The sequence below is a fragment of the Hippopotamus amphibius genome, chromosome 10, assembly GCF_030028045.1.
Source record: "Hippopotamus amphibius kiboko isolate mHipAmp2 chromosome 10, mHipAmp2.hap2, whole genome shotgun sequence".
NCBI classification, from domain to species: domain Eukaryota; kingdom Metazoa; phylum Chordata; class Mammalia; order Artiodactyla; family Hippopotamidae; genus Hippopotamus; species Hippopotamus amphibius.
Window position 1 is genome coordinate 105,082,285 of NC_080195.1, and position 25,106 is coordinate 105,107,390.

General features: G+C 44.9%; 1 protein-coding gene across 1 annotated transcript; it reads left to right on the forward strand.

The window, feature by feature from the left end:
* The first annotated feature begins 6,534 nt into the window (after positions 1-6,534).
* MRAP (melanocortin 2 receptor accessory protein) lies at positions 6,535-24,113 on the forward strand. Its single transcript, XM_057697889.1, has 3 exons — positions 6,535-6,640; positions 21,376-21,475; positions 23,705-24,113. Exons 1-3 carry the CDS (start codon positions 6,535-6,537, stop codon positions 23,973-23,975), a joined length of 477 nt encoding a protein of 158 aa, XP_057553872.1. The 3' UTR covers positions 23,976-24,113.
* The last annotated feature ends 993 nt before the right edge of the window (positions 24,114-25,106 follow it).

Below are 25,106 nucleotides of genomic sequence, written 5' to 3' on the forward strand. Positions count from 1 at the left end.
AAGTTACATCTTTCCTGTGTCTTTGTAATTTTTTTTGTAATATACTGAGCACTGTGGATGACATGTTATGGATTCTATTACCAGACTCTGGAGTGTTGATTTTTTTTTTATCTACAGGCAGTGAGCTTCGTTCTATTCAGACTCCAGACTCTGCTTCTCCTGAAGTGAGAAGCAGCTGAAATCACTCCGTTCTTTCAGCGTTTCAGTTGTTACTTTCCAGCGGGTTCCTTTGACTCCCTTGCACATATACAGTTCAGGAGTCACCCAAGGATTTTTTGTTAATTTATATTTTGAAATAATGTAAGACATACAGAAGGGTTCAAGAATAGTACAAAGAGCTCCTAGCATCAGCAAAACCAAGAAATTAACACTGGTGGAATATTATTAACTAAGCTATAGAGTTTTATATTGATCTCACCAGATTTTCCACTAATGCCCTTTTTTTAAAAAAATTTTTTTTCCAGTTTTATTAAAATATACTTGAGCTACAACATGTGTACGTTTAAGGTGTACAACATAGTAATGTCCTTTTTCTGATTCAGGAGCCAATTCGAAATGTTACGTTGTGTTACTTGTCATGTTTCTTTAGTCTGCACCAATTTGTGATAGTTTCTCAATTTTTCCTTGACTTTCATCACTTTGACCCTTTTGAAGAAGACTGGTCAGTTATTCTACAAAATGTCCTCCAATGTGGTGTTTCCTGGAGTTTTATCATGATTAGATTGAAGTTATGCATTTTAGCAAGCATACTGCCCTCCTCTGTGGGTACACAATGTCACTATGTCTTATTACTGGTGATGTTAACTTGATCACTTGTGTAAGGTGGTATCTGCTGGGTTTCTTCATTATAAAGTTATCCTTTTTCTCTGTGTAACTAATAAATAATTTAGAGTACGTACCTTTTAAACTATGCAAATATTGTTTCTCTTCAAACTTTTACCCTCTAACTTCAGCATCCATCAGTGGATCTTGCCTGCCAACAGTTACTATTGTGGTATTCTAGTGGTGGTTTTCTATTTCCATCCATATTTCTCCACTTATTTATTGTAATTCTTCTGTTAGGAAGGGCTATTCTTTCTCTATTATTTGTTTACTTAGTCATTTATTTATATCACTGTGGATTCATTTACTTTATCCTGTGGTTTATAATCCAACACTGTCATTAAATATATATTTTGCTCAAGTTGTTCCAGATTTGGCTATCATGATCTCTTTCAGGTTGGTTCTGTACCTTAGCCAAGGATATGAGCAATGTTCACACACAAATTTGAGGGTTTATTCTTCTATGACCCTCTACCCTTCAGGACTCCCCTCTCCCAACTTTCTAACTACTCTGTCTGTTGCCCCAAACTCTGTCCCCTGACTTCTCAAGCCAATGTATCTTTAGTTTTCTGCTTGAGTTCATGCTGTTCCATGCTATGAGGACTGAGGAAACATACAAGCAGGGAAAATGCTGTATAAATACAAATCTCACCCAGCGCAGTTACTTTTTTTCAAGTGTTGGCTTCTCTTCAGTTTCCACCTGCTTTTGTTTACTCTCCAGTGCCTCCAAATAGTTGTTTATCATATCTTATCCAGATTTTGTCATTGCTATCTGTGGGCTGGTTAGTATGATACATGACATTCCACAGTTATTGAAAGCTATTTGATTGGGTTTTAATTCCATAATTTTGTATATCAAGAACCTGAATTAGCTGACAGTTGTTACATCATTCTTTGCAGCCTTAAGATTTCTGGTTGTTGGGAATAAGTTTTGTTTATCTCATGGAAAGCTTTTAGTATGATTGATACTATCGACAAATACTGATATTACAACTATTGGGTAAAGCACGGTCTTTGTCTTCAAAAACTTTAAAAAGCAGGTAGACAAGTAAGGATATGTATGGAAGTGAATTTTAAAATATGCTTACCAGAATAGCTAAGCATTTGACAATAACAAATGTTGGTGAAGATGTGGAGCAACTGGAACTCTCATATTTTATCAATTATCTTCTCCTGTGTAACAAATTACCCTGAAATTAATGACTTAAAAGAACAACCATTCATTTACAGTTACCAAAAGGGAAGGGGGTTGGAGGAGAGGGATAAATTAGAAGTTTGGAATTAACAGATACACACTACTGTATATAAAGTAGATAAACAACAAAGACCTACTGTGTAGTACAGGGAGCTATATTCAATATCTTGTAATAACCTATAATGGAAAAGAACCTGAAAAAAATTTTTATGTACAGTTAGATATATATTCAGTTATATATACACATATAACTGAATTGTTTTACTATCCACTTGAAACTACACAACTTTGTAAATTAACTATACTTCAATAAAATAAAATTAAAAACAAATAAACAGAAAAGAACAATCATTTAACTAACTCAAAATTTCATGACTCTATAGATCAGCCATTTAAGTCAGGCTCAGCTGGGTGTTCTTTGGATTTTGGCTGTGCTCACCCAAGGGTCTCCAGTCAGCTGCTGGTCAGCTGGAGCACTCCAGTCCTCGGGCTTAGCTGGCTGTTGACTGGGCAACAGGTCTCTGATCACCCAGCGGGCTAGCTTGTGCTTATTCACAGAGTAACTGGACTGGGTTCTGGGAGAGTGGGCACCTGGCCTTTAGGCCTTAAAACCTTAGCTTGAAACTTTTACAACTTAATAGTCCTACTTATTAGTCAAAGCCAAAACAAGCCACAAAATCAAAAAATGGGGAAATGTGCTTCATTTTTTGATGTGAAGAGAATATAAAGTCACTGGGTGTGTAAGGAAAAGGATTGTAGGCATTTTTGCAATACTCCATATATATTACTTGTGAGAGTTTAAATTGGTATTGACACTTTTGTAAACTGTTTAAGAGTACCTAGTAAAGCTATCCCCATCAATATCACTCCTGATACATACCTGATATATAAATTAGTACTTATGTCCACCATATACATGAAAAAGAATGTACATAGCCCATTTATTCATAATAGCCAAAAGTGGAAACAATCCAAACTTTCATCAACAGGAGAATGGTTAAATAAATTACAGAATATTCATATAATGGGATACCACAGAGAAAAATAAAGAACACAGTGAGTAAAAGACATGAGATACAAAAGAGTCATATTGTATTGTAGGATTGGATTTACATGAGGTTTGAAATTAGGCAAAACTAATCTGTGATGATAGAAGTCAGAATATCGGTTTCCTTGGTGTGTATGGGAAGTAGGGGCTGGCTATCCACCAGGCAGGAGCCTGAGGGTGCCTGCTGGGGCACTGGAAGTGTTCTGTATCTTGATCTGGATCATGGTGACGTGTGTGTATGTTTCTGTGTGTGTAATAGTCATCAAGCTATATCTGTAAGATGCGTGCATTTCATTTATTGTAAGTTATATATCAATTAAAAATTAATTTTTTAAAAGGTGGTAGTGACGCCAAATACACGTGATTGGAGTTGAGGGGAGGGAAAGTTACTGGAGTCTGGCAGGATCGGAGAAGTTGTGCTGGGCCCTGGGGAACTTACACTTGAAGGAACCAAATAGGAGGAAGATTCAGGGCTTGGTGGAGGGAGGGGCAAGCACCCCCTCCTGACTCAGCTATTCTCACACTCTACATCACTCCACCTGCCAATTTTGCAAATCCCCTTGACTCCAACCTTCCAACCACCTCAGTTTAAAATGAGAAAAGAAAAAGTGATAGTGACTTGGACAGATACATGTTAAATTGCTTACAAGTATAAAAACATGTACGACCCCAATTAAGGTAGAACTGGTAGCATAATTGTTTCTGTTTCAAAACATCCTTAAAAGCCAGAGATCCTGTATCTTTATTTTTTTATCAACAAGATCTCACTCCGCCTTGAAATTGAACCCCTCTTTGGTCACATTTCTCTTTTGCTCATAGTCTAGGTCAACTCATTTGACCTTCAATTCCCAGTTGAGAAGGGGTCCCTGTCTCTTCGCCCTCCTTGTATCCATGGCTGTGCCTTTTTTTTTTTCCACTTCATTTATTTTTTTGTTTGCAGAAGGAGTTGAAACAAATTTTAAGGGTATTTTCATTTTTTCCCCCTAAACATGAATCATTCAAGTAAAACCAACTTAAGTATATAAATGTAGCAAAGTAAGGTGAAAGTAGCATAACAACCTAAGAGGCAAAGGGTGGGGGGGGGAAGAGGTGGGTGCAGTCCACATATAACATGCATAAATGCCATATGATTCACCTGCCCAGCGCCACCTCCCAGAAGGCAAGCACAAGGACACAATTTAAGAGGATGTTTTCCCCCACAAACATCTGAGAATGTTTCAACTTAAAGCTTAAAGTTAAAAAAAAAAAGAAAAGAAAAAAACAAAACGGAAACCCCCCACAAACCACCCAGCCATAACCACCTTCCTTAATTGATAGGAGTTTCTTTTCATTTCACAAAAGGATTAATAAAAATATTGAAAAATTATTTTCTTATCTTATATTTGTAAACATAACAGAAGTCAGAAGTTTCCACGCCTGTGTCTCAAGAGCTTGATATTCTTTGCCAATTGCTTTTTGTAAGTCACTTGTCCATGTGACTTACCTTTCCATGTGACTGTTTGTCCCATGTGACCGGTCCATGAAGACTGCCTGGAGCTCATCAAACTGGGAGTTGGGAGACTCAGGTTCTAATCTGGACTCAGTCACTAATTGGTTGGGTAAGCCTGAACATGTCACTTAACTTTCTGGAAAATACTGTATGTGTGTGTGTGTTTGCACACGCACACACATGGGTGCATGCTGATGGATGATAATGGTAACTGAAGGCTAGGAAAACTTCTTACTAGAAGTTCTCTAAAAGGGCAGGCAGAGAGCTGGAGAAGGTGAATAGTTAAGGCAAGGACTAGAAGGAGTTCATCTGTATCCAGGGTTGGCATTGTACACAGAAATGGATGGATGGATTAAGAGAGAGGGGGGCAAAAGTAGAGATGGAAGAGAAGATGGGCTCAATGGAGGATGAGAAATGAGAAAAGCATGGTGGGTGGGAGGAAAGGCTGCATTTGCTGGCGGGTGACAACAACAGCTTATATTTACGGGCACCTTCTACAGCCAAGGCTGCTATAAGTCCTGTGCCTGGCTGTGCCCATTGGTAGTCCCCGGGGAGACCCGCGCTGTGGTCATGCCCATTTCATGGATGAGGAAAGCCAGAGCTTAAGTCACTTTTCCAGGGTCATTCTGCTGGGAAGAGCTGGGATGCAAAGTGAGCAACCTGGCTCCAGAATCCATGCTCATGTCCCCCACACTCCACTGTCCCTTAACCGAGGACTCCCGGGAGGCATGTGCACAGCAGCATGTACAGCAACAGCTGGACGTACACAGGGATGTGCATGGTGTACGGAGTGTCTTCTCAAGTGGATCTTTCACTCCCTCGCTTTCGAAACCCAGGAGCTCATTTCTGCCTGTCTAATCGACTGAACCACCGAGGTTCAGCTCAGGGGGAGGGGTCCCCAAGGAATGCCACGGGCCCCCATCCCGGGGGGCCTGAAGTTATCTGGGTTCACTGTCTACACTATCGGTGCCCAGCTTTGCTCTGGCAGTGTAGACTTGAATCAAGAAGACTTGGAAGTTGATATATCGGAGGGAAAGTCCCCATAATTCTGTGTATTTTGATTTCATAACTAATTCTCAAGGGCTAAATTCTAGGGATCCTCTCACATTTAGTCCTGTTCATTCCCAGTCCTTGGAATGTTCCTCTTGATTGCGTCTGTGGTCTTAGAAAAGTGAGCGTACAACTTGAGTCAGGCCCTGACCAGAAGAATCCTTGTCACATTTGCCGTCAGCCGAGGGCTGGTGAACCCTATTTCACCCTGGGGCCCTATTTCCCAAGAGCACAATCCATGCAGGATCTTGGCCCGGAAAACAGCCTCTCCAGTCTGAACAAATGTAACTGCCTGGTTGGTTCTTGGGGGCCCAGATGAAAGCTGGGAAGTGTGCTCAGTTGGAGCGGAGTGTTCTTTCGGTTTAATTAATTGGTGATGTGTACATGAGAGAGGTTGCAAGTTCAGGGTTGAATCACTCAGGTTCTGCCCTCAGATAAGGAATCCAAGCCAGTGATTTGCCGGTTGCTTAATAGCACCAAGAACTAACTGCCTTAATGCAAGTCAAGGGCACTGCCAGGCTTTTGATTTGGTTTGCTTAACTTTTTAAGTATTTAAGGCAAAAAGTGACCCTCCTTTCCAGTCCTAGTCCACATCTTGCCTTTCAAGGGGCCTGGGGAGATCTGTTTTCCTGTCCTGATGCTGGGGGCCAACCTAGAGCTACACTGGGACCGCAGGCTCCCGCCTTGCAGCTCTGTTTGTTTTGGAGTTCCATCAAGCGGGGCAGGATGGGCTGCTCCACTTGAACGCTGAAGATGTCAGGCACACCCCACCCCCTCGACCTTCCTCCCAGCCCCATGGGTCTGATAAGTGGGCAGGCCTTGAGCCTGGAGACCCACAGACACACTTAGATGATTTTACAGCAATCGGCTGGGCAATCTCCTGGTAGAGCTCCAAGCAGCTCCAGAGGGTCTCATGCCAGTGCCGCAGGCATGGCCAACAGAACCAACGCCACCACCCCGTACTACAGCTACGAATACTACCTGGACTACTTGGACCTCATTCCCGTGGATGAGAAGAAGCTGAAAGCCAACAAACGTGAGTCCTGAACTGGGGAAGCTGGCCAGGCAGGGGCTTGGGGTTAGCCCAAACGGCTTTTCTCCATTCACTTATGAACTCCAACAGAAGTCACGGGGAGGCCAGAACTCGACCTTGAATGCGTGGATATAAGTGAATGGGAGTGTATCTGTTATCTTCTGTAATAAGTTTGGAACGAACTGCCTGAGAAACTAAGACACTTTGGGAACAGAATATACTGGTAAAACAGATTTCTTGATAGAGTTAGATTTGTCTAGGGTTCCAATAAGCTACATGAGTTTCTTCAAATTGCAGATTTCGTGTTTTCTGTTGTCTCGGTGCAGACGTGGGAGAGAGTTATTGTGTCCACTTCTAAGATGCATGACTAATTCTTTAATTTTTTTAATTAATTTTTATTACAGTATAGTTGCTTTACAATGTTGTGTTAGTTTCTGCTGTACAGCAAAGTGAATCAGTTATAAGTACACATATATCCCCTCTTTTTTAGATTTCCTTGCCATTTAGGTTACCACAGAGCACTGAGTAGAGAGAGTTCCCTGCGCCATACAGTAGGTTCTCATGAGTTATCTATTTTACATAGTAGTATATATATGTCATTCCCAATCTCCCAGTTCATCCCACCCAGCTTCCCTTGTTGGTATCCATGGATAAGTTTGTTCTCTACATCTATGTCTCTATTTCTGCTTTGCAAATGAGTTTATCTGTACCATTTTTCTAGATTCCAAATATAAATGATGTTATACGATATTTGCTTTTCTTTTTCTGATTTACTTCACTCTGTATGATAGTCTCTAGGTCTAGCCACATCTCTGAAAATGGCACTATTTTGTTCCTTTTTATGGCTGAATATATATTCCATTGTATATATGTACCACATTTTCTTTATCCATTCCCCTGTTGATGAAAGTTTAGGTGCATGTCCAGGCTATTGTAAATAGTGCTGTAATGAACATTGGGATGCGTGTGTCTTTTTGAATTATGGTTTTCTCCGGGTATATGCCCAGGAATGGGATGGCTGGGTCATATGGTAGTTCTATTTTTAGATTTTTGAGGCACCTCCAAACTGTTCTCCATAGTGGCTGCACCAATTTACATTCCTACCAACAGCGTAGGAGGGTTCCCTTTTCTCCACACCCTCTCCAGCACTTATTGTTTGTAGATTTTTTGATGATGGCCATTCTGACTGGTGTGAAGTGATACCTCATTGTAGTTTTGATTTGCATTTCTCTAATGATTAGTGATGTTGAGCATCTTTTCATGTGTGTGTTGGCCATCTGTATGTCTTCTTTGGAAAAATGTCTATTTAGATCTTCCCCCCATGACTTACTAATTCTTATTAAAATACCCACCAATGCTTAATCTTCACAGTCTCAGGAAGCACAAGTTAACATCCTTTTCCTCCTTTCCCTGCCCAGTCTTAATCTCTTGAATAACTTGGTACTTTGACAACAATCTTCTCTGGTTATTCCAGCTACTCAGTCAAAATAAAAAGTTAACTGAGGAAATGAGCATAAAAAACAAAACAAAAACAAAGTCTCAGTACCAGGAACCCATCCTCTCTGCCTATCCTGGAGTCCCTTGGGTTCCTTGGGTATTTCGCTGCAATCACACACTATGTCTGTCCAAAAATAAATGCAGTCTTTAGAAGGAACGGGGATGTTTCTCTTCTGAAAAGAAATATAGTCTGTTACACACCAGCTCAAAACTGAAATTCACTCGATTGTTATTATGTTATAAAAGGAGGACCCCTTGAAGGGCCCTTGGGGAAAGTCCTATAGAATGTATGGTTAGGAAGTGTTCCTGTTTCCTGTTTCATTTACAATTTCCAGAAGTTGAGGACTTCTGTTTCATGTTTGCTGAGGACTTCCTGTATCCCTGGCACTGTAATAAAACTTTTGGAGGGACAATAGATTTCATGTGTGTTTCCTGATACACAGTATATAATCATGAAATTAAAATGCAGATTTTTTTTTCACATACAACTCACAATAAGAAAGACATATAGTAATAGGGAGAAAGTGGCAGATTTGAACTAAAAGCCCACTCATGTATATTATCAAAAGTTCAGAACTTCAGAATACATATTAATCTGGACAACATAGATTGGCGTTCAGGAAAGACTTTTTAAAGTTAACACGAATTAAATAGGAGCTTCCCTGGTGGTGCAGTGGCTAAGAATGCGCCTGCCAATGCAGGGGATACAGGTTTGAACCCTGGTCCAGGAAGATCCCATATGCCACGGAGCAACTAAGCCCATGCACCACAACTACTGAGCCTGTGAGCCACAACTACTGAGCCCATGCTTTGCAGCTACTGAAGCTCATGCGCCTGGAGCCCGTGCTCCACAACAAGAGAAGCCACCACAATTAGAGCCTGCGCACTGCAATGACGAGTAGCCCCTGCTTGCCGCAACTAGAGAAAGCCCGAGCTCAGCAACAAAGACCCAACGCAGCCAAAATAAAAATAAATAAATAAATTTATTTAAAAATAGAAATAAAAAAAATAAAGTTAATACGAATTAAATAAAATTCTGGCTCAGCTTCAAGCATTCCTGCCCTTTTGTGTGCCAGACACCCCCCTCAGCCACCACCTGGGCCCCAAAGCTTCTCCCTGCTGCTTTGGCTGGGGGACCATTTGCAACTTTAGAATCTTAGAACCCATGATCTCAATTCTCTGCCCCTCCCCGCTTACCCACAAACAATTTCCGTTTCTGGGGAAAATCTCTAAATTGTGTGTGAGGTTTCAAATGGTCTTTCTTGCACGCTTGAACTAGAGTTGGAAGTTTACAACCTGGGGAGCTAGAAATGAGGTCAAATAAGAAATTCCTCCTCAAACTCCCAAACCCAGTAAAGATTATTTAAGGAAGGAATCTTGCCAGGGAGACCAGTCACTGCCCCCACCCCCACCCAGACAACCTCAATGTTGGGGGCTTTTGACACTCACAGGGAGAGGCCAGTCACTGGGTCCCTTCTATGAAGAGTAAACATGGATTGGTATTTTAATAGAAAGTATTCAAGTTACATATCTTAGGGGACAGACAAAAGAACTTTCCCATATCTGCATACAGACAATAGAAAACATGATATCTACAATTTGAAGAAAATCACCTGCTTATTGGAACCCTAAACAAATAAATTAAACTCTATCAAGAAATCCACCTTAAGGAAATTCCCTGGTGGTCCAGTGGTTAGGAGTAGGGGCTTTAATTGCCAAGGGCCCAGGTTCAATCCATGATTGGGGAACTAAGATCTCACAAGCCACACAGTACAGCCATAAATAAATAACTAAATAAATAAAGTAATTAATTAATTAAAATTTAAAAAATTTTAAATCTCATTTATTTAAAAAAAAGAAATCCATCTTAAAAGGGTATCCTGTCTCAAAATGTCTTAGTGTCTTAGAAAGTTAATTCCAAATTTATTACAGAGGATATCAGATATCATTTTACACCCAAGCCCTAGATATCAGAAATCTTTGACACCCACAGGGAAGGGTGCTCCTTCTAGGCTCCTTTATTCCAATTTGTGTCTCACTTATCCCAGGCTTCATGTCTTATCTGAATTTAATTTCTATTGTCTCTGGAAAAGAAGTCTGGGGCTAGGCAAAAATCCCTCCCCTGCAGGATGTTGAAGCCCTGAATAGGTCAGTTGTCTTGTTATTTCTGGGTTATCAGCTGTGTCTATATCAAGGCTAGGTGCGTGCACTCCCAAGCCTTTCGGCTGTAATTCATATCCGAGCTCTGCTACTTACTAGCTCTGTGATCTTGGGCAAATCAGTTAGTAAGGCCAGGCCAGATTCAGGAGGAAGGGGATTTCCCTAGTGGTGCAGTGGTTAAGAATCCGCTTGCCAGTGCAAGGAACATGGGTTCGATCCCTGGTCCAGGAAGATCTCGTATGTTGCAGAGCAACTAAGCCCACGCGCCACAACTACTGAACCTGTGCTCTAGAGCCCGAGAGTCACAACTATTGAGCCTGCATGCCACGACTACTGAAGCCCACACGCCTAGAGCCCATGCTCTGAGACAAGAGAAGGCACTGCAATGAGAAACTCGTGCATGTGCAACTGGAGGCCCAATGCATCCAATACATTAATAAATAATTAATTTTAAAAAACAGATTCAGGAGGGGGGAATCAGATGTGTACTAGTGGGAGAAGTGTTATGGAGGCAGTCTTCAATTCACCGTAAATAAGAAAAACATGGCAGATGTGCTCTACAGAAAAATCAAATAGGAAGCACGGCTAGGAGAGCTGGGGCCAAGGAGGGTTGAAACCTTGACTAGGGTGGTTGGTGAAGGCCTCTCCAAGGTGAGCTGTGAAGAGGTGAGAAATCAAGCCTTGAGCTCGTCTTGGGAAGGAGCCTTTTAGACAGCGTGAACACCAAGGGCAGAGGCTCCGAGGCAGGGGAGTGCCTGGTATATTCCAGGAAGGACAAAGAGACTGCAGTGACTATTCCTTGTATTTTTGGAAACTACCTTCGAAACATCCTTTTTCGCTTAAAATGGAAACCACTTTATTATTTCATAAGTCAACACAAGCCATCCATCAAGAAGAAAAAAAATAATAGAAATACTGTATGGGCAATCGATATATAAGGACCATAATGGAAGAAACTCAAATGGCCAATGAACATGAGAAGATGCTCAGTGTCAGAAGTCATCAGGGAAACGCACTGGGAAAGAACAGTCAGATACCATTTCACACCCACTGGATCCGCAAAAATTAAAAGGCTGGAATTTCAAGTGTTGGGGTAGGAAGTACAGAAGTTAATACTGTCAAATGCCACTAATGGGATGAAAATTGTGTTCACCGTTTGGGAAAGCAACTTGGCAAGGACCAGAGAAGTTGCGGATGTTCACAGGCATCATTCAGCATCCCTCTCCCAGGTGTCCCCCTAGGGAAGTGTTTGCACATGTCCACAAGCATACGTGTATTTTGACGTTCATTGCGGCACTGTATGTCGTAGTCAGAAATTAGAAATGACCTAATACCCATCAACAGGAGATGGGATAAATAAACAATGGTGTGTTACTACAACCACATTTTTAAAATATACTTTTTAAAGGTTGATATGCTCTTTAGTAAATTACATCACTCTACCAGTCAGAAGAAGATCAGTGTTGACATTTTGGTGCCCAGCCAACTAGGGTTGTTCTGTGTCCATATCCCCATGTGCACACAAGCACATACACACACACGTGCATGGACATACACACACACACACCCCTATACACCCACATACAATTGGACTCCTACTCTGTGTGTTGTTTTGTAATAACTCCTGCCTGGAGCTGCTGAGGGGAAACTGAGAACTTCCTTGGATCCCCTCTCTCCTTCCTGGGTCTGTCTGTAACTGTTTGAGGCTGGGTCCAGTGGGTGGGAAAGTGGACATCCTCTCCTACAGATGCTAAACAGAGCTCAGGTGGGGAGGACAGGCTGAGCTTGCGGGAAGTTGTGTTATCAGCTGGTGACAGTGACTCCATGTTCTGGTCTCTTTGGAAAACAACAACCTACAAACTTACCTCCTCCTTTCCCCTGGTTTCTGTCTCTCTCTATCTTCACTTCCATCTCCTCAACCTTTTCTTTCCCTGGTTGCAGGTATATTCCCTTGAGCAGTGCGCAGCCTGTGTAACTGTTCATGGCATCCCTACCTAGGAGCAATTCCAGGCTTAACCACATGCACTTTGCTTGTTTCCCTGCCCCTGCCCACCCCAATAGGTCTAAGCCCCCTTCTCCTCTTTGTAGATGCTTTGAAATTAGGCACTGTCAATTTTATTTTCATTCTTTCCAATGAGACCCACTTCCACATCAGACCAGAAACACTCCATACCTTTTCCTACCTTCTGGGGCCATTGCTCATGATTAATTCAACAATGAAAATTCTGCAACTATCCATTACAGGCCAGATGGTTACACTGGGAGCCGGAGGTATAAAAGCAAACTGACTAAATTTGCTTGATTTTTTTTCAAGAACTATTTTATTTTATTACCATGATGATCTATTTTATGATGATGTATTTTCAAGTAGGGTACAGACCTCATGACACTCCTCCACCAGATTTAGGAAACTGTTAAAAGTTAGGACACCACAGTACATCTAAACTTTTCAATAACTGTTTCTTAGTATCATCCAATATCCAGTCTATATTCAACTTGCCCCAATTCCCCCCAAATGTGCACAAGAGCTACTTTGTCCACTGTATGCTGATGGGCTGCCTCTGGTCCCTGGAGTCCCTCTTAGTCTAGATCAGGCCCTTTTTGTAGATGATACTGGCTCGAGGCATGAAGCAGATCACTCCATTTATCCTCCACTGTCCCATCAGGTGGGAGATACTGATCAGTAATAAATGGTTACTCAGTTAACGGTGTTAGGCTGGAGATTTGCAAAAGGTGCCAACAGAGCACAGAGAAGGACACCCCTAGGGAGAAGTAAGAGGTGAAGGAAGGCTTCCCAGGGATGATGTGGCAAAACTGAGTCCAAAAAATCGATGGGAATTTGCCTGCTATCCAGAGGGCTGGCGCAGGGTAGAGAACAGTTACACTGCTGTATATAAAAGAGATGCTTCCGGGAGGGCACTTGGAAGAGTGACAGGGCATGAGCTCCAGCTCCCCCAGGGGCCAGGTTCTTGTGGGCCAACCTCAGAGGATCCCTGTAAACTGCAGGGAGTCATTTAAAAGTGTAAGCAGGGAAGAGACAAGGACCAATTTGCTTGCTAAGAATATGGCTCTGGTGAACATATAAATGTAAGGGTCCGTAGGGTAGTGGTGACACATGGGCAGGAAACAGCCATGCGTCGGGGCTGGAAGTGTAAAGCTGAAAAGAATGAATGCGTGTGCTCTGGTGTTACAGCCAGAGGGATAGAGGTATGTGGGGCTCAGAGAGGCCGAGTGACTTATTTAGTGTCACCCAGCTGAACAGTCATAGAACCAGGACGTAAATTCCAGCTCTGATGTCTCAGGGCTCTTCCCAGGACACTTGTCATGATTAGGGGGCAGATTCTCACCAGGCTGTCGGATCCAGCAGAGCAGGAAACTTTGTTCATCTCTCTCTCTCTCCTCCCCCCCTCTCTCTCTCCAGCTCCTAAATAGTGCCTAGCGCATAGTAGGCACACAATAGATGTTTGCAGAATGAATGAATAAATAAACTAATATGACGCAGGCAGCTCTTGCGAGCATTATTAATTTTTATGATGAGTATTTTCATCAATTATCAATGTATTGCTTCTCAGTTCTGAATACACCCTTCAAAACTGGCTCTGGGATCAACGATGGAATTTCTTGAAAGTGAACACGTGTTAGGCTTTCTCGGGAGAGGTCTCTGAAGGGCACTGTAGGAAGGCTGGGAGGGTCAGCAGTGAGGGCGTGGGGACATCTGGTGGAACCAGCTCTACTCCCTGGCCCAGAACATGGTGCCTCTGAGATCTTGCAACCTCAGTGTGACAATAATCTCTCTGCAGCCATATCGACACAGAAATCTAAGCCCCTGGGCAACCTGTGGTCGGTGGGGGAGGGGATGTGCCTCCAGAGCCCCTGCCAGCCAACTCCACCATCCGTTCTCCATCCTCCCTCCACCCCCTGTCCCCCAAGCCAGATCTCTGGATGGTTGTCCATGGTTTTTCCAGCAGCTCCAGACCAGCTCAGACCTGGCTGGACCACCCAACATCTCTGCCATCCAGTGGCCAAGCCATATTGCCTCCAAGGAGGTCTGAAGCTTTTCCAAGTTTGTCCTTCCTTGGTGTTATGGGCTGAATTGTGTCTCCCCCGAATTCCTATGCTTAAGTCTTAACTCCCCATACCCCAGAATGTGACTGTATTTGGAAATAAGACGGTTATAGAGGTGATTAAGTTAAAATGAGGTCATTAGTGTGGGTCCTAATTGAAAATGACTGGTGTCCTTGTAAGAAGAGATTAGAACACAGATTCGCACAGAGGGACAGCCATGGGAGGACCCAGAGAGAAGAAAGCCATCTGCAACCCAAGGAGAGAGGCCTCAGAAGACATCCACCCTGCTGACACTGTGGTCTTGGGCCTCCAGCCTCCAGAACGGTGAGAAAATAAATTTCCGTTGTTTAAGTACCCAGACATGGCAATTCATTAAGGCAGCCAGTATGAGTCCATTCATGCTGCTATAACAAAATACTGTAGACTGGGTGGATTATAAACAACAGAACTTTATTTCCCACAGTCCTGCAGGCTGGGAAGTATTCAACAGACACATAGGGCCCCGTTGACTCGAGGGCAGGGCACCCTCTCCTGCAAGGTGAAGGTCATGGAGGACTCTGAATACTATCTACTGTCTCTAAAGAAAATTCCTTAGAGCTAAGCATCACTAAGCCAGCTTTTAAGCCCTGTCTTAGTCTACTCAGGCTGCTGTAACAAAATATCACAGGGTGGATGGCTTAAACAACAGACATTTATTTCTCACAGTTCTGGAGGCTGGAAGTCCAAGATCAAGGTGACAATAGATTTGCCGTCTGGTGAGGATTTGCTTCCTGGCTTCCTGGTTTCTCTTTGTGTGCTCCCATGGCCTTTCCTTGGTGCAAATGGAGAGAGAGTGTATTCGTGTCTCTTTCTCTTCTCATAAGGGCACTAAACCCATCCTACCCACCTCTCAAAGGCCCAACCTCCAAATGCCATCAACGCACTGGGGACCAGGGCTTCCAAATATGAATTGGCGGGGGGGTGGGGGATGAGGGGGGTAGGAAGGAACACAAACATTCAGTCTATAGTGGCACCTTTGTCTTGGCCATCAGCTGAAGCAGACAGAGAATTCACGATGCACATCCATCTCCTAGACACAGTTCAAATAGGATCTGCCTGGGTGTGCTCTCTTGTTCCCTGCTCTTATTGACCTCACATTATTTTGTTTTCCCATATTGTTAAACATTCTTTCACAAAAACTTTGTAAATAGCAGCATGGGGTTCTAGAAATTTATGTCTTTGAACATACAGAATGCTTCTAGGATTTTGATTTTATAAACAGTGGCCCTGGGGAGAGAAGAAATCCTTCCACTGTTGTGTGTTAAGTAAAGACGTCTTGCCTACTTTTGTCCTCAGCATGTGAATTCAAAAAAGCTTACTAAAAAAAAAGAAAAGGCCTAAAACATGCAAAACCAGAAATCTCCCTCATCCACCCTCTGTGCTCCGGTTATCACTGTGTCTCTTTAGTTTTCTGTGATGACCAGAAAAGGGCAGCATCGGGTGGTCTCAGGGATGCACTGTTTCTTGGCTTTGAAGGACGGGTAAGGTAAGAGTGAGTCCAGGTGAGGGTGCACAGAGGTCAGCCACAGCAAGCAGGTGACCTCCTTTGCTGACGAATGTGACTTTCTCTCCCTGCCAGTTCCTCTGGGTTGGATCTCCAACCCAGTCAAACAAATCAGAGAGCATCACATCCCAGGTCTCTGCAGGGGTGCACATCAAAGACGGAGAGATGCTGAGAAGGCTTTAGGGTGAGACACAGAGGCAAATCTCTCGCTCAGATCGTCTCACTAGAAGGTCACCTGGGGCAGCTGGTTGACATGGTGAAGGCCAGGCTGGGTTCAACTCATATGTAGAGTGGAGAAGGAGACAAAAATAGAAGAAAAAATGCCTTAGCTCATGTGTTAACCTAACAAGCAGGAAGGATTTTAAGATTTTTTGTGTTCAAGCCCAGACAGTGGAATTTATTGCATCATGGTTGAGCAGATAATTGGAAACATCTAGGGATTTAGATATATTTTTATGAGCATTCAATGCTGTGTTGAAGGCTGTGGGTTGCCCTTTCCCAGGGATGGCTTGAAATCTGGTGTGATTCTGTTGCAGGGACTTCACAAGGATTGTTACCCTTGTGATTTTCAGATGTGGCGTCTGTTTCACGGAAAAGTTAAGAATCTGCCCAACACTGTCAAAAACGGGGAAAATGCAAATCTGTCTCCTGAGACCCTGCCTGAACAGACTGATTACACATTTGATCTTCTATCTGTTCCCTTTGCAGAGGCTAAGTTAGGGAGAAAAAAACAGTCCCATATTCCAGTCTTACAGCGACCATACATATTATTTTAATATGACGAGTCTCCAGATACTGCTCAAGTGTTCCCTTGCAGGGAGTAGCGAGATGGATTGATTTCCCTTGGGTAGTGCCTGGCTTTACTGCTGTATTATTTACCTCTCAGGTCAATGTCTTTTTCCTTTAATTATGGGTTAGGAAGAATTTGTCATAGCCCATATTGACTTCTGCTGCTGCACTGCCCCTGGCAACTTCAATAATAAAGCACTCTGTTCATCTGCTTCTCTAACAGCTGGGAGAGGAAGAACAAAAACATACCACTAACCAATCTCTTCTGAACACAGTGCATAGACTTCAGTGTAAAGACTGAACAAAGGACCTATATATAACTCTTCTCTTTTGGCCAGAGCGATGAAGCTCGGGTTACAATTTTAATTACGACGTTTAAATCTTCAGCAAATGGTCAATCCCTATGGGCACAACATGAATAGTGAAAGTGATTTTTAAACGAAGATATGTGAGTGTTTTCCTTGGAACAAATTTCTCATCAAGCTAGCCCCATGTGGAGCTGCCACACTTGAATGAGTCTGTCATTGCTCAAAAACTGCCTGGAACTCTTCCTTTGGAACTGACTTTGGTGGCCATGACACATTCTATGAAATGTCCACAGTGATAAATTATGCATTTCTTTGGAGGGCGGATTTGCTTCTGGGAATAGTTACAAATCATCCAGAAACCGATCAGGTGAATGAAATTAAGCTGATTGATATCAGCCGGGTGTCAAAAATAAAATATGATCTCATAAAGTAGAAAAATCTGCATGTGTGTCTGCGTGTGTGTGTGTGTGTGTGTGTACTCCAAGGTAATTTGAAAAGAAGAATTTATAAATGTTTATAAATGTTTGATCAACACATGTATTTTAGAAAAATTTAGATGACTCTATGGTAGAGAGAGGATGATTATTTTGAAGGTCAGCATTCATTTGAATTTGTCAGTTTTGGTGTGTTCATTTAAAAAGTCATTTTTTAAAAAACAGATTCAATAGGGAAAATTGGTTAAATTAACAGAGTACCAGATAAAACAGACATTGATCTCTCTCTCATATAAAAGTTTGAAGGACAGAGTTGTAGGTCAGCTCCATGAAATCTTCAGGAATTGGCTTTGTTCCAGCTCATACCTCTGCCATCCCTGGGATGTGTCCTCATCACCATGTTCCAAGCCTGGCTCTAGCCATCTTATCCTATGCATGTTCTGGGCAAGAAAATGGAATCAGGGAATAAGAAGGGACATAGGTATTCGAAATCTAGCCATCTCTGCAGGAGGACTCCTAGAAGCTATCCTGTAACTGCTCCACTCACATCTCATTGGCCAGAGCCTTGTCACATGACCAAACTAAGTGAAAGGGAGGCTGGGAAATGTAGTCTTTATCCCAGGTGTGCCTAGCTAAAGGAGGGGTTCTATTACTATGGAAGCATGTAAAAGCAAACATTAGGATTGACAGCCAGCAATCTATGCTATAATTACCTTTACTCATAGCTTACATTTTAGTAAGCTTGAAGGATGCAGTGATATCACTTGCCACAAAACCCTCTTAACTGAAACAATAATTTTAGTTCTATTTATATATCAGTTCACGAACATTAAACAAAGAATTGTGTCATGTACACTGCATATACATATTATTTTATTTAATATGCCTAACTGCCTATATAACACATACTAGTATCCCCATTTAACAGATGAGGAAACAAATTTAGAGGTGCAAAATTCTCAGACTGCCTGAGATCAAACAGCTAGGAAATGGCCAAGTCAGAATTTGAAATCCAAACCATCCACCTCCAGAGGCTAGGCCCTTAATCACATTATTATTCCCCAAGAAGGGAAAAATCTTGGGGTTCATTTTCCTCTAGGACTCTGGAGAAGAGGGAAGGGAAGGGGAGTGTTCTGTGGCTGGACCAGTTTCATTGTCCAGCCGGCCTGGTGCTCCTTGTTGTAAAGACAAGCCCACGGATGTTTAAATATTTCCAACACTGGGGAATGACAGCTCTTGCCCTTTGTACAAAATGTTCCCTCCAAGCACTTAGGCTGAACCTTCAGAAGGAAGAGGAAAAAACCCTATTTTCTTGGCTGCCTTTTTCAACAGAACATGATGAACGAGACTCTGGTACAGGAAACGGCTAGTGGCTACTCTTTGCCTTTTTGGTCTAACAAAATTAAAATTTCGCTTCTCTGAAGACTCTGTGTTCTGGGAGAAGTAGCATCTCATTTCCTGCTCAGCATCTGGAGATAATGACCAAGGACTGGGACAGACAGTGTGAGCCTGGGAGAAGGGAGGGGGTGTCTCAACTGCTCAATTTTTGAAGCTGTTTTCTTAGGGGCTCTGACGGAACTTACCTAGGTGCCAAAGACCTCAAATCCTGCATTACTTTGATGAAAGAAAAAGAGTGTCAGTGTCTGCAGAAATCTGAAACTTCCTTATACAATAAAAATCCCAAACCAAATTTTCTGAAAACATATATACTCTTATGCTTTGAGGGTTATACAATAAATTGTGACCCTTTGGGACAGAGTTGAACCGAAGCAGGTATTGTGGAATAATACACAGTGAACAGGCAAGGAACACTAAAAAAGTCAGAGGCTTCTTTTGATTGAGGTCTACACACTACTATATATAAAATAGATAACTAATAAGGACCTACTGTACAGCACAGGGAACTCTACTCAGCACTCTGTAATGGCCTAGATGGGAAAAGAATCTAAAAAAAGAGTGGATATATGTATATGTATAACTGATTCACTTTGCTGCACACCTGAAACGGACAGAACATTGTAAATCAACTATATTCTGATAAAAATTAAACAAAAAAAAAATCCTTACGCTTAGGACAGACAGCAACAACCTTATTTCCTATTTCCCAGGAGCCCTTAGGTCCCCTTCAACAGTTTGTTGCTCTAGGGCGCCCGCAGTGGTTTCTCAGCTCAGGGATAGAAGCAGAGAGGATGAGTCAGCCTGGGGGGCTTTGCTGTCCATGCCTTTCTGCAGTATGAGTGCCAAGTTGCTGATGCATTACAAAGAGGTGGGCGTTCATGATTCCTTTTGCAAATACTACATCTTTTCCTTATTACCTGTTTTTGCCACTTAAAGTGTCAAAAGGGTGTGCGTTAGACAATGGTTCCCGCCTGCTCCGTGGAGGGCCAGGCCCTTCCCACTGCAAAGTTGTTACCCAAGGCTCCCCTGGCCAGCTTGCTGGAGGTAGAAAGAGCTGGTCCCTTTCTTTCCAGGGGACAGGCCCATCTGGGGGGCAGCTGATCCTAAAGGATCTAAAATCAACTCTTACAAGCTCTCAGTTTCTCCTTCTACACTTCCTGGGTACTGGAGGGCAGAGGTAACAACCTTTACTCAATCGCTATTATTTACCCCACAAAAGGCTCACAAATCTCTAATCCTCCATTCATTCATTCATTCATTCATTGGGTTATATGTTCATTTGTTCACCCATTTATAAACATCTTTTCACTTGAATACATCACAAAAACATCTTTGGTTTGAACAGAACCCAACAGAAGGCAGGGCGGGGCTCGTGCCGGCGGTACCGCAGGAGTGCAGAGGAGGATGCTGCGGGGGGATGTGCAGCATCCTGAAGGGGGTCAGTGATTTCTGGTGGGCTAAGGACCAACCCCCCTCCCCCCCCCAAATCCTTAACAGCCCCCAGCAAACCCCGGCTCGCGTATGCACTTAATACAAGCCTGTCGATTCCCATCCTTCAGTGGCTTCCATTGGTCACACATGTAGGTGCCTAGCATATCCTGGTCTGGGGCCTCTTGTCTTGGGGGCATGAGTGTGTCCGAGAAAAGATACTTACAGACGCTAATTATAAGCCTGGTGTTCTGTGCCCAGAGCCATTGACAACCGCCAAGAGAAACTACCACATCCCTGCAGTTCCCTAGCAACTTGCCGAATGCGCTGACCGGAGCCCTGGAGGAAAGCACCTCCTGACCCGCCAGGATCTACCCAGGGCCCGGAAGAGGCTAAGCATGTTTCCTGTTTTCCCCATGTCCCTTCATCTCTGACCACAGATACAGCCAGAGTGGTGGCTGCAATAGTGCCTTTTCCTCCTGCCACTGCCCTCCAGCTGAGCTGGTCCACCAGAAAGAAAGGGACCAGCTCTTTCCACTTCCAGCAACCTGGCCGGGGCCGACCTTGGGTAACCACTCCACAGTGGGAAGGGCCTTGTCCCTCCACGGAGCAGCCTGGCACCATTGACTAGCGCACATCTCTTTTCTAAGTCTCTGATCTTGGGGTCTTTGAAGCTGTCCCTAACCAGGCTGGTCACAAAAGTCTCCTGGTAGGGGCTGCAGCCCTCGCAGGGGAGGGGAGGCCGTCTCACCACGTGAAGTTGCTCACAGCCCTTTCTTCTCCCTCCCGAGAGGAAGGAAGGAGAGGAAATCCACTCTCTGAGCATCAGTAGCAGCTGAAAATCAAATCCACGAGGAGCCACCCAATTTCATTTACTGTTTCTCCCTCAATAATCCCCATAAACTGACCCAGCAGCTAGTGGCTCTGGGAGAAACACAGGTCCCTGCTGCCTGTTTCCTTCCCAAGGTTATTGTTAATGGAAAAACCTTCTCAGGGGTCACAGCCGAGGAGACTTACCCCCAGAGCCCCATCCCCACCCACGTGGGGGGCCCTTGTTTCCTGGCTGTGGGTTACGTGACCTCACGCTGACGTGAAGATGTGTGCCCGCTCCCACAGATTCCATCGTCATTGCCTTCTGGGTGAGCCTGGCAGCTTTCGTGGTGTTTCTCTTCCTCATCCTGCTCTACATGTCCTGGTCAGGCTCCCCGCAGACGAGGTAAGGAAGGACGGGGGGTACGTGGCAACTCGTGCGGCTAAATAGGGGGTAACTGTATGTCCGAGGTGGAATATTACTTGGCCATAAAGAGAAATAAAGCCCTGATTCACGGTACAATGCGGAAGAACCTCGGAAACACTGTGCTACGTGAAAGAAGCCAGACACCAAAGGTCACACCTTGTGTGATTCTGTGGATGTGAAATGTGTAGAAGAGGCAAACCCACAGAGACAGAAAGCAGATGAGTGGTTGTGCAGGGCTGGGGGCAGGTAGAGGAAGGGGAGTGACCGCAAAGGGAGACGGGGTTTCTTTGGCGGATGATGTAAATATTCTAACATAGACTGTGGTGATGGTCGCACAACTCAGGGAATATACGAAAGATCATTGAACTGTACACTTTAAACGGGTGAATTTTGTTGTGTGTAGAATATAACTCAGTTAAGCTGTTGTAGATCATGAAGCCGAAGTTAAATTGGAGGTACAATCCATGAGTTCCAAGTAGTAATTAGAGCCGAGCTCTTTATGTGTTCATTCTCCCGTGCTACACAATTGGCCTCCCAATCCCATTTTCCCTTCCAGCTGAATCCGCCCAACACAGCCACCGCCGTTCTAAGGACAATGCTTATAAGGGCCCCTATACCACCGCTCTCCCTGCCGTAGCTGATGGGACCAGAGGTGGGCAACTAACCTAGAGAGGGCTGGTCCAGAGCCAGCCACTGCCCCTGAAAACATCTGATCTGGCAGGAGAGCTGGGGCCAGGAGGTGCTGAGGGGGCCAGAGGAAGATGGGGGCTGGGTGCCATGATGGACCAAGAAGTCTTAGGGAGTGGGACCCAGGAGTCAGCATGGAAGCTGGGAGCAGGGAGAGGTGAGCAGATCTGTTCCAAGAGGAAGGGAAGGAGCCTCAAAGCCCCTGAAAGAACCAGAGGGCAGGCCCTGTGCCTGATGGGGTCCGGTTCCCTGAGGACCTGCAGATCTGTGGATGCGCAGACCTGCCTCGAAGGCCTCTGTTCTTCTACCCCTCCCTCATCACCCTGTCCATAGTGTCTCATCCACCGGGTCTACACACATCCGGTCATTCTGGTTCCCCTTGTCACATGTGGGAGGTGGGGACCAGCTTTCAAGCAATGAAGAATCTATTCCTTGTTTTCAGAATTCACGTTGAAGCTAAGCAGATTTTTACCCCCAAGAGATACCTGAGGGACAAACTAATGAAATCACCTTTCTTTTCTACTCTTCTGAGTAGAAAAGGCTTCCGACTTGGAGCAAGCCCTGTGCTAGGTACCGTTTGCAAGGATGGTCGGCTACCCTCCCAGAGGAAGTTTCCGTGGTCCGGTGGGCACACGGCGGTCTTGCACATCTTCTGGGCTACAGTTGTACAACAGGACAAAATGATGATGCTGTTTGCCCTGACTGGCCGCGTGGCTCACTGAAGAAAGTGCTCTCCAGGAACTCTGTAACAGACAGGGAGTGCTCAGGGCAGCCAAGTGGTTCCTTAGTTAAATGTAGGATTGAGAATGCTGAGTTGCTTCCCAAGGACTCATTCCTTCCATGCTAAAAAAAAAAAAAAAAAAAAGATTGTGCTAGCATCATCTGAGTCATCCGGAAGGCGGGCTCTGCTCTCTCATGCTCCCTTCCTGGCCCCCCTCATTCACATTACAGTGATAACCACGTTTGAACTAGTTCTCTAGCTTAGACAGCTATCAGCACATGGCCTCATCCCATCCTGATATACGTGAGGCGTATCATCCCATTTCATGAATGAAACTGAAGGCAGGCGGGATGTGCCCACTGCCCCCAGCACCTCGAGTGCGGGATGGTCCATCCAGGGAGGATGGGTTTCCAGCTGAGATACAAGTCGGCTTGAGCTATGGACACGAGATACTTGAGCTCACTACACTCAAACACATGGATGGATGGAGGGTCAACCTGTTTCCCCTCCATCCTCAACCCCCACCCCCACCCTTACCCGCCAGCTGTGAATGGACACACAAGGTCAGAAGGAAAGCCCCGAGGTCAGGGTCACCATCAAGCACTTCCTCTTTTCCATTTCTCCAATGTGGTGACCTTGGTGAGCCAGACTAACACCTCCCCCCGCCCCGCACCTTGGGAGCCTCCCCTTCGGGCTTTGGCGGGGCAGGAGGGCGCAGCAGGGAAGGCCCCCACCCCCACCCCCAGAAGGACTGCTCTCCGTGCAGCTCCGATTCCTCCTCCCCTCTACTCTGTCCACAGGAACAACGCCCAGCACCACTCAACATGCCCCTGGAGTTTCGGCCTCAACCTCTCCCTCTGCATCTGGAGGCAACGCCGGCACCACAGGGCCCCCCAGGGGACCCCAGAGCCTCCACTGAACTTGGTTGAGGAACCAGGGGGCAGAGCATCCAGCCCCATCCAGCAGCTTCAGCGGGAGGGGCCCTCCAACTCACTCCCCACTGCCCTCCAGGCCCACCCTGCTCTCCTCTGGGAACTGGCCCTTGATGGGGACCCACATGGCACCAGCTGACATCAGAAGCAAGCCCAGGGAGCCTCCCCTGCAGACAGAACCTCTCGACTGTGGAACCAACAGCAGCAAAGGGGCCACTGCCAAGTGAACCGGGGAACTCAAACCAACCTGGACTCACACGTGCCCTCTGAAAGCCTGTTTACAGGCAGCAGGACGTGCAACTAGGTCAAGAATGATTCTACAAGAGGGCCCATGTACGCGTTTATCCAAGGCCGGCACCTGCCCATCTAGCCGAGGGATGTAGTCCCAAATATTGCTCATTTTATTTAGTGCATTTAACCTGCCTACTTACTGCTTATGCTTGCTTTGGGAAGGATAGAAAAATAAAATACATATGAATTAAGATTAAAAAATATTCACTAATCTTTACTATGTCACTTGTTAGTTTCAACTACTACTTCTGCGATATTTATAATCAACTCTGAGTTTGCTTGGCGGAGCTGCACCTTTTTTAGGGCGCTCAGGGAGGGCCTGCAGGGCTCCCCTCCATGCCCCACTGACACGCACTGTTACCAAGATGGGGCAGTGTGTGCCCAGCCAGGCTCGCTGACTGTGCTCGGGGGACCCGAGCCACACCTCCGACCTCCCCAAGGCCTTTCACAGACAGGACCCAGGGAGGCGTCTGCCCAGATAGCACAGCTGGGTCCAGCAGGCAGGGCTTGAGTCAAAGTAGCAGAAGGGTCCCGTGCTGGGTGTGACTTCATGAGATCTCTGATCTGAGACCCCCGAAGGACCTAGTTCTCTAGTGCCCAACAGCCTGTCCCTGGCACAAAGCCAGTACCACACGACAACGCCTGTAAACCCCACCCCATCCCCCGTGAGTGAAACATAATTCCGCAAGGTGAGGGCCAGGCCTGGCCTCGCCTCGCCAGACTCGGGGGCAGTGGGTTAGACGGGAAGATGGGGGAAGGGAGACTGATGGGCTCCAGAGACGCAGAAAGTGGGGAGCAGAACCACATGGGCTTTCCAACTTGAATCTAAACGTAAGATTCTGGCTTCAGAATATTCTACGGACACTGTTGTGGGAGTTTTGCAGGGGAGGGAACAGAGCAGGTAAACACTCCTTGCTTCCTAGACGATCAGCCCTACTTGTGGGAGGGGGACAAATGCACAGAAGTGTTACTCTTGTCT

Excerpts from the sequence above, each read along its gene's own strand:
- MRAP (XM_057697889.1), top strand. The coding sequence starts at position 6,535 with ATGGCCAACAGAACCAACGCCACCACCCCGTACTACAGCTACGAATAC. Across the intron at positions 6,641-21,375 it reads GAAGCTGAAAGCCAACAAAC|ATTCCATCGTCATTGCCTTC; the intron begins GTGAGTCCTGAA and ends CCGCTCCCACAG. Across the intron at positions 21,476-23,704 it reads TCAGGCTCCCCGCAGACGAG|GAACAACGCCCAGCACCACT; the intron begins GTAAGGAAGGAC and ends CTCTGTCCACAG.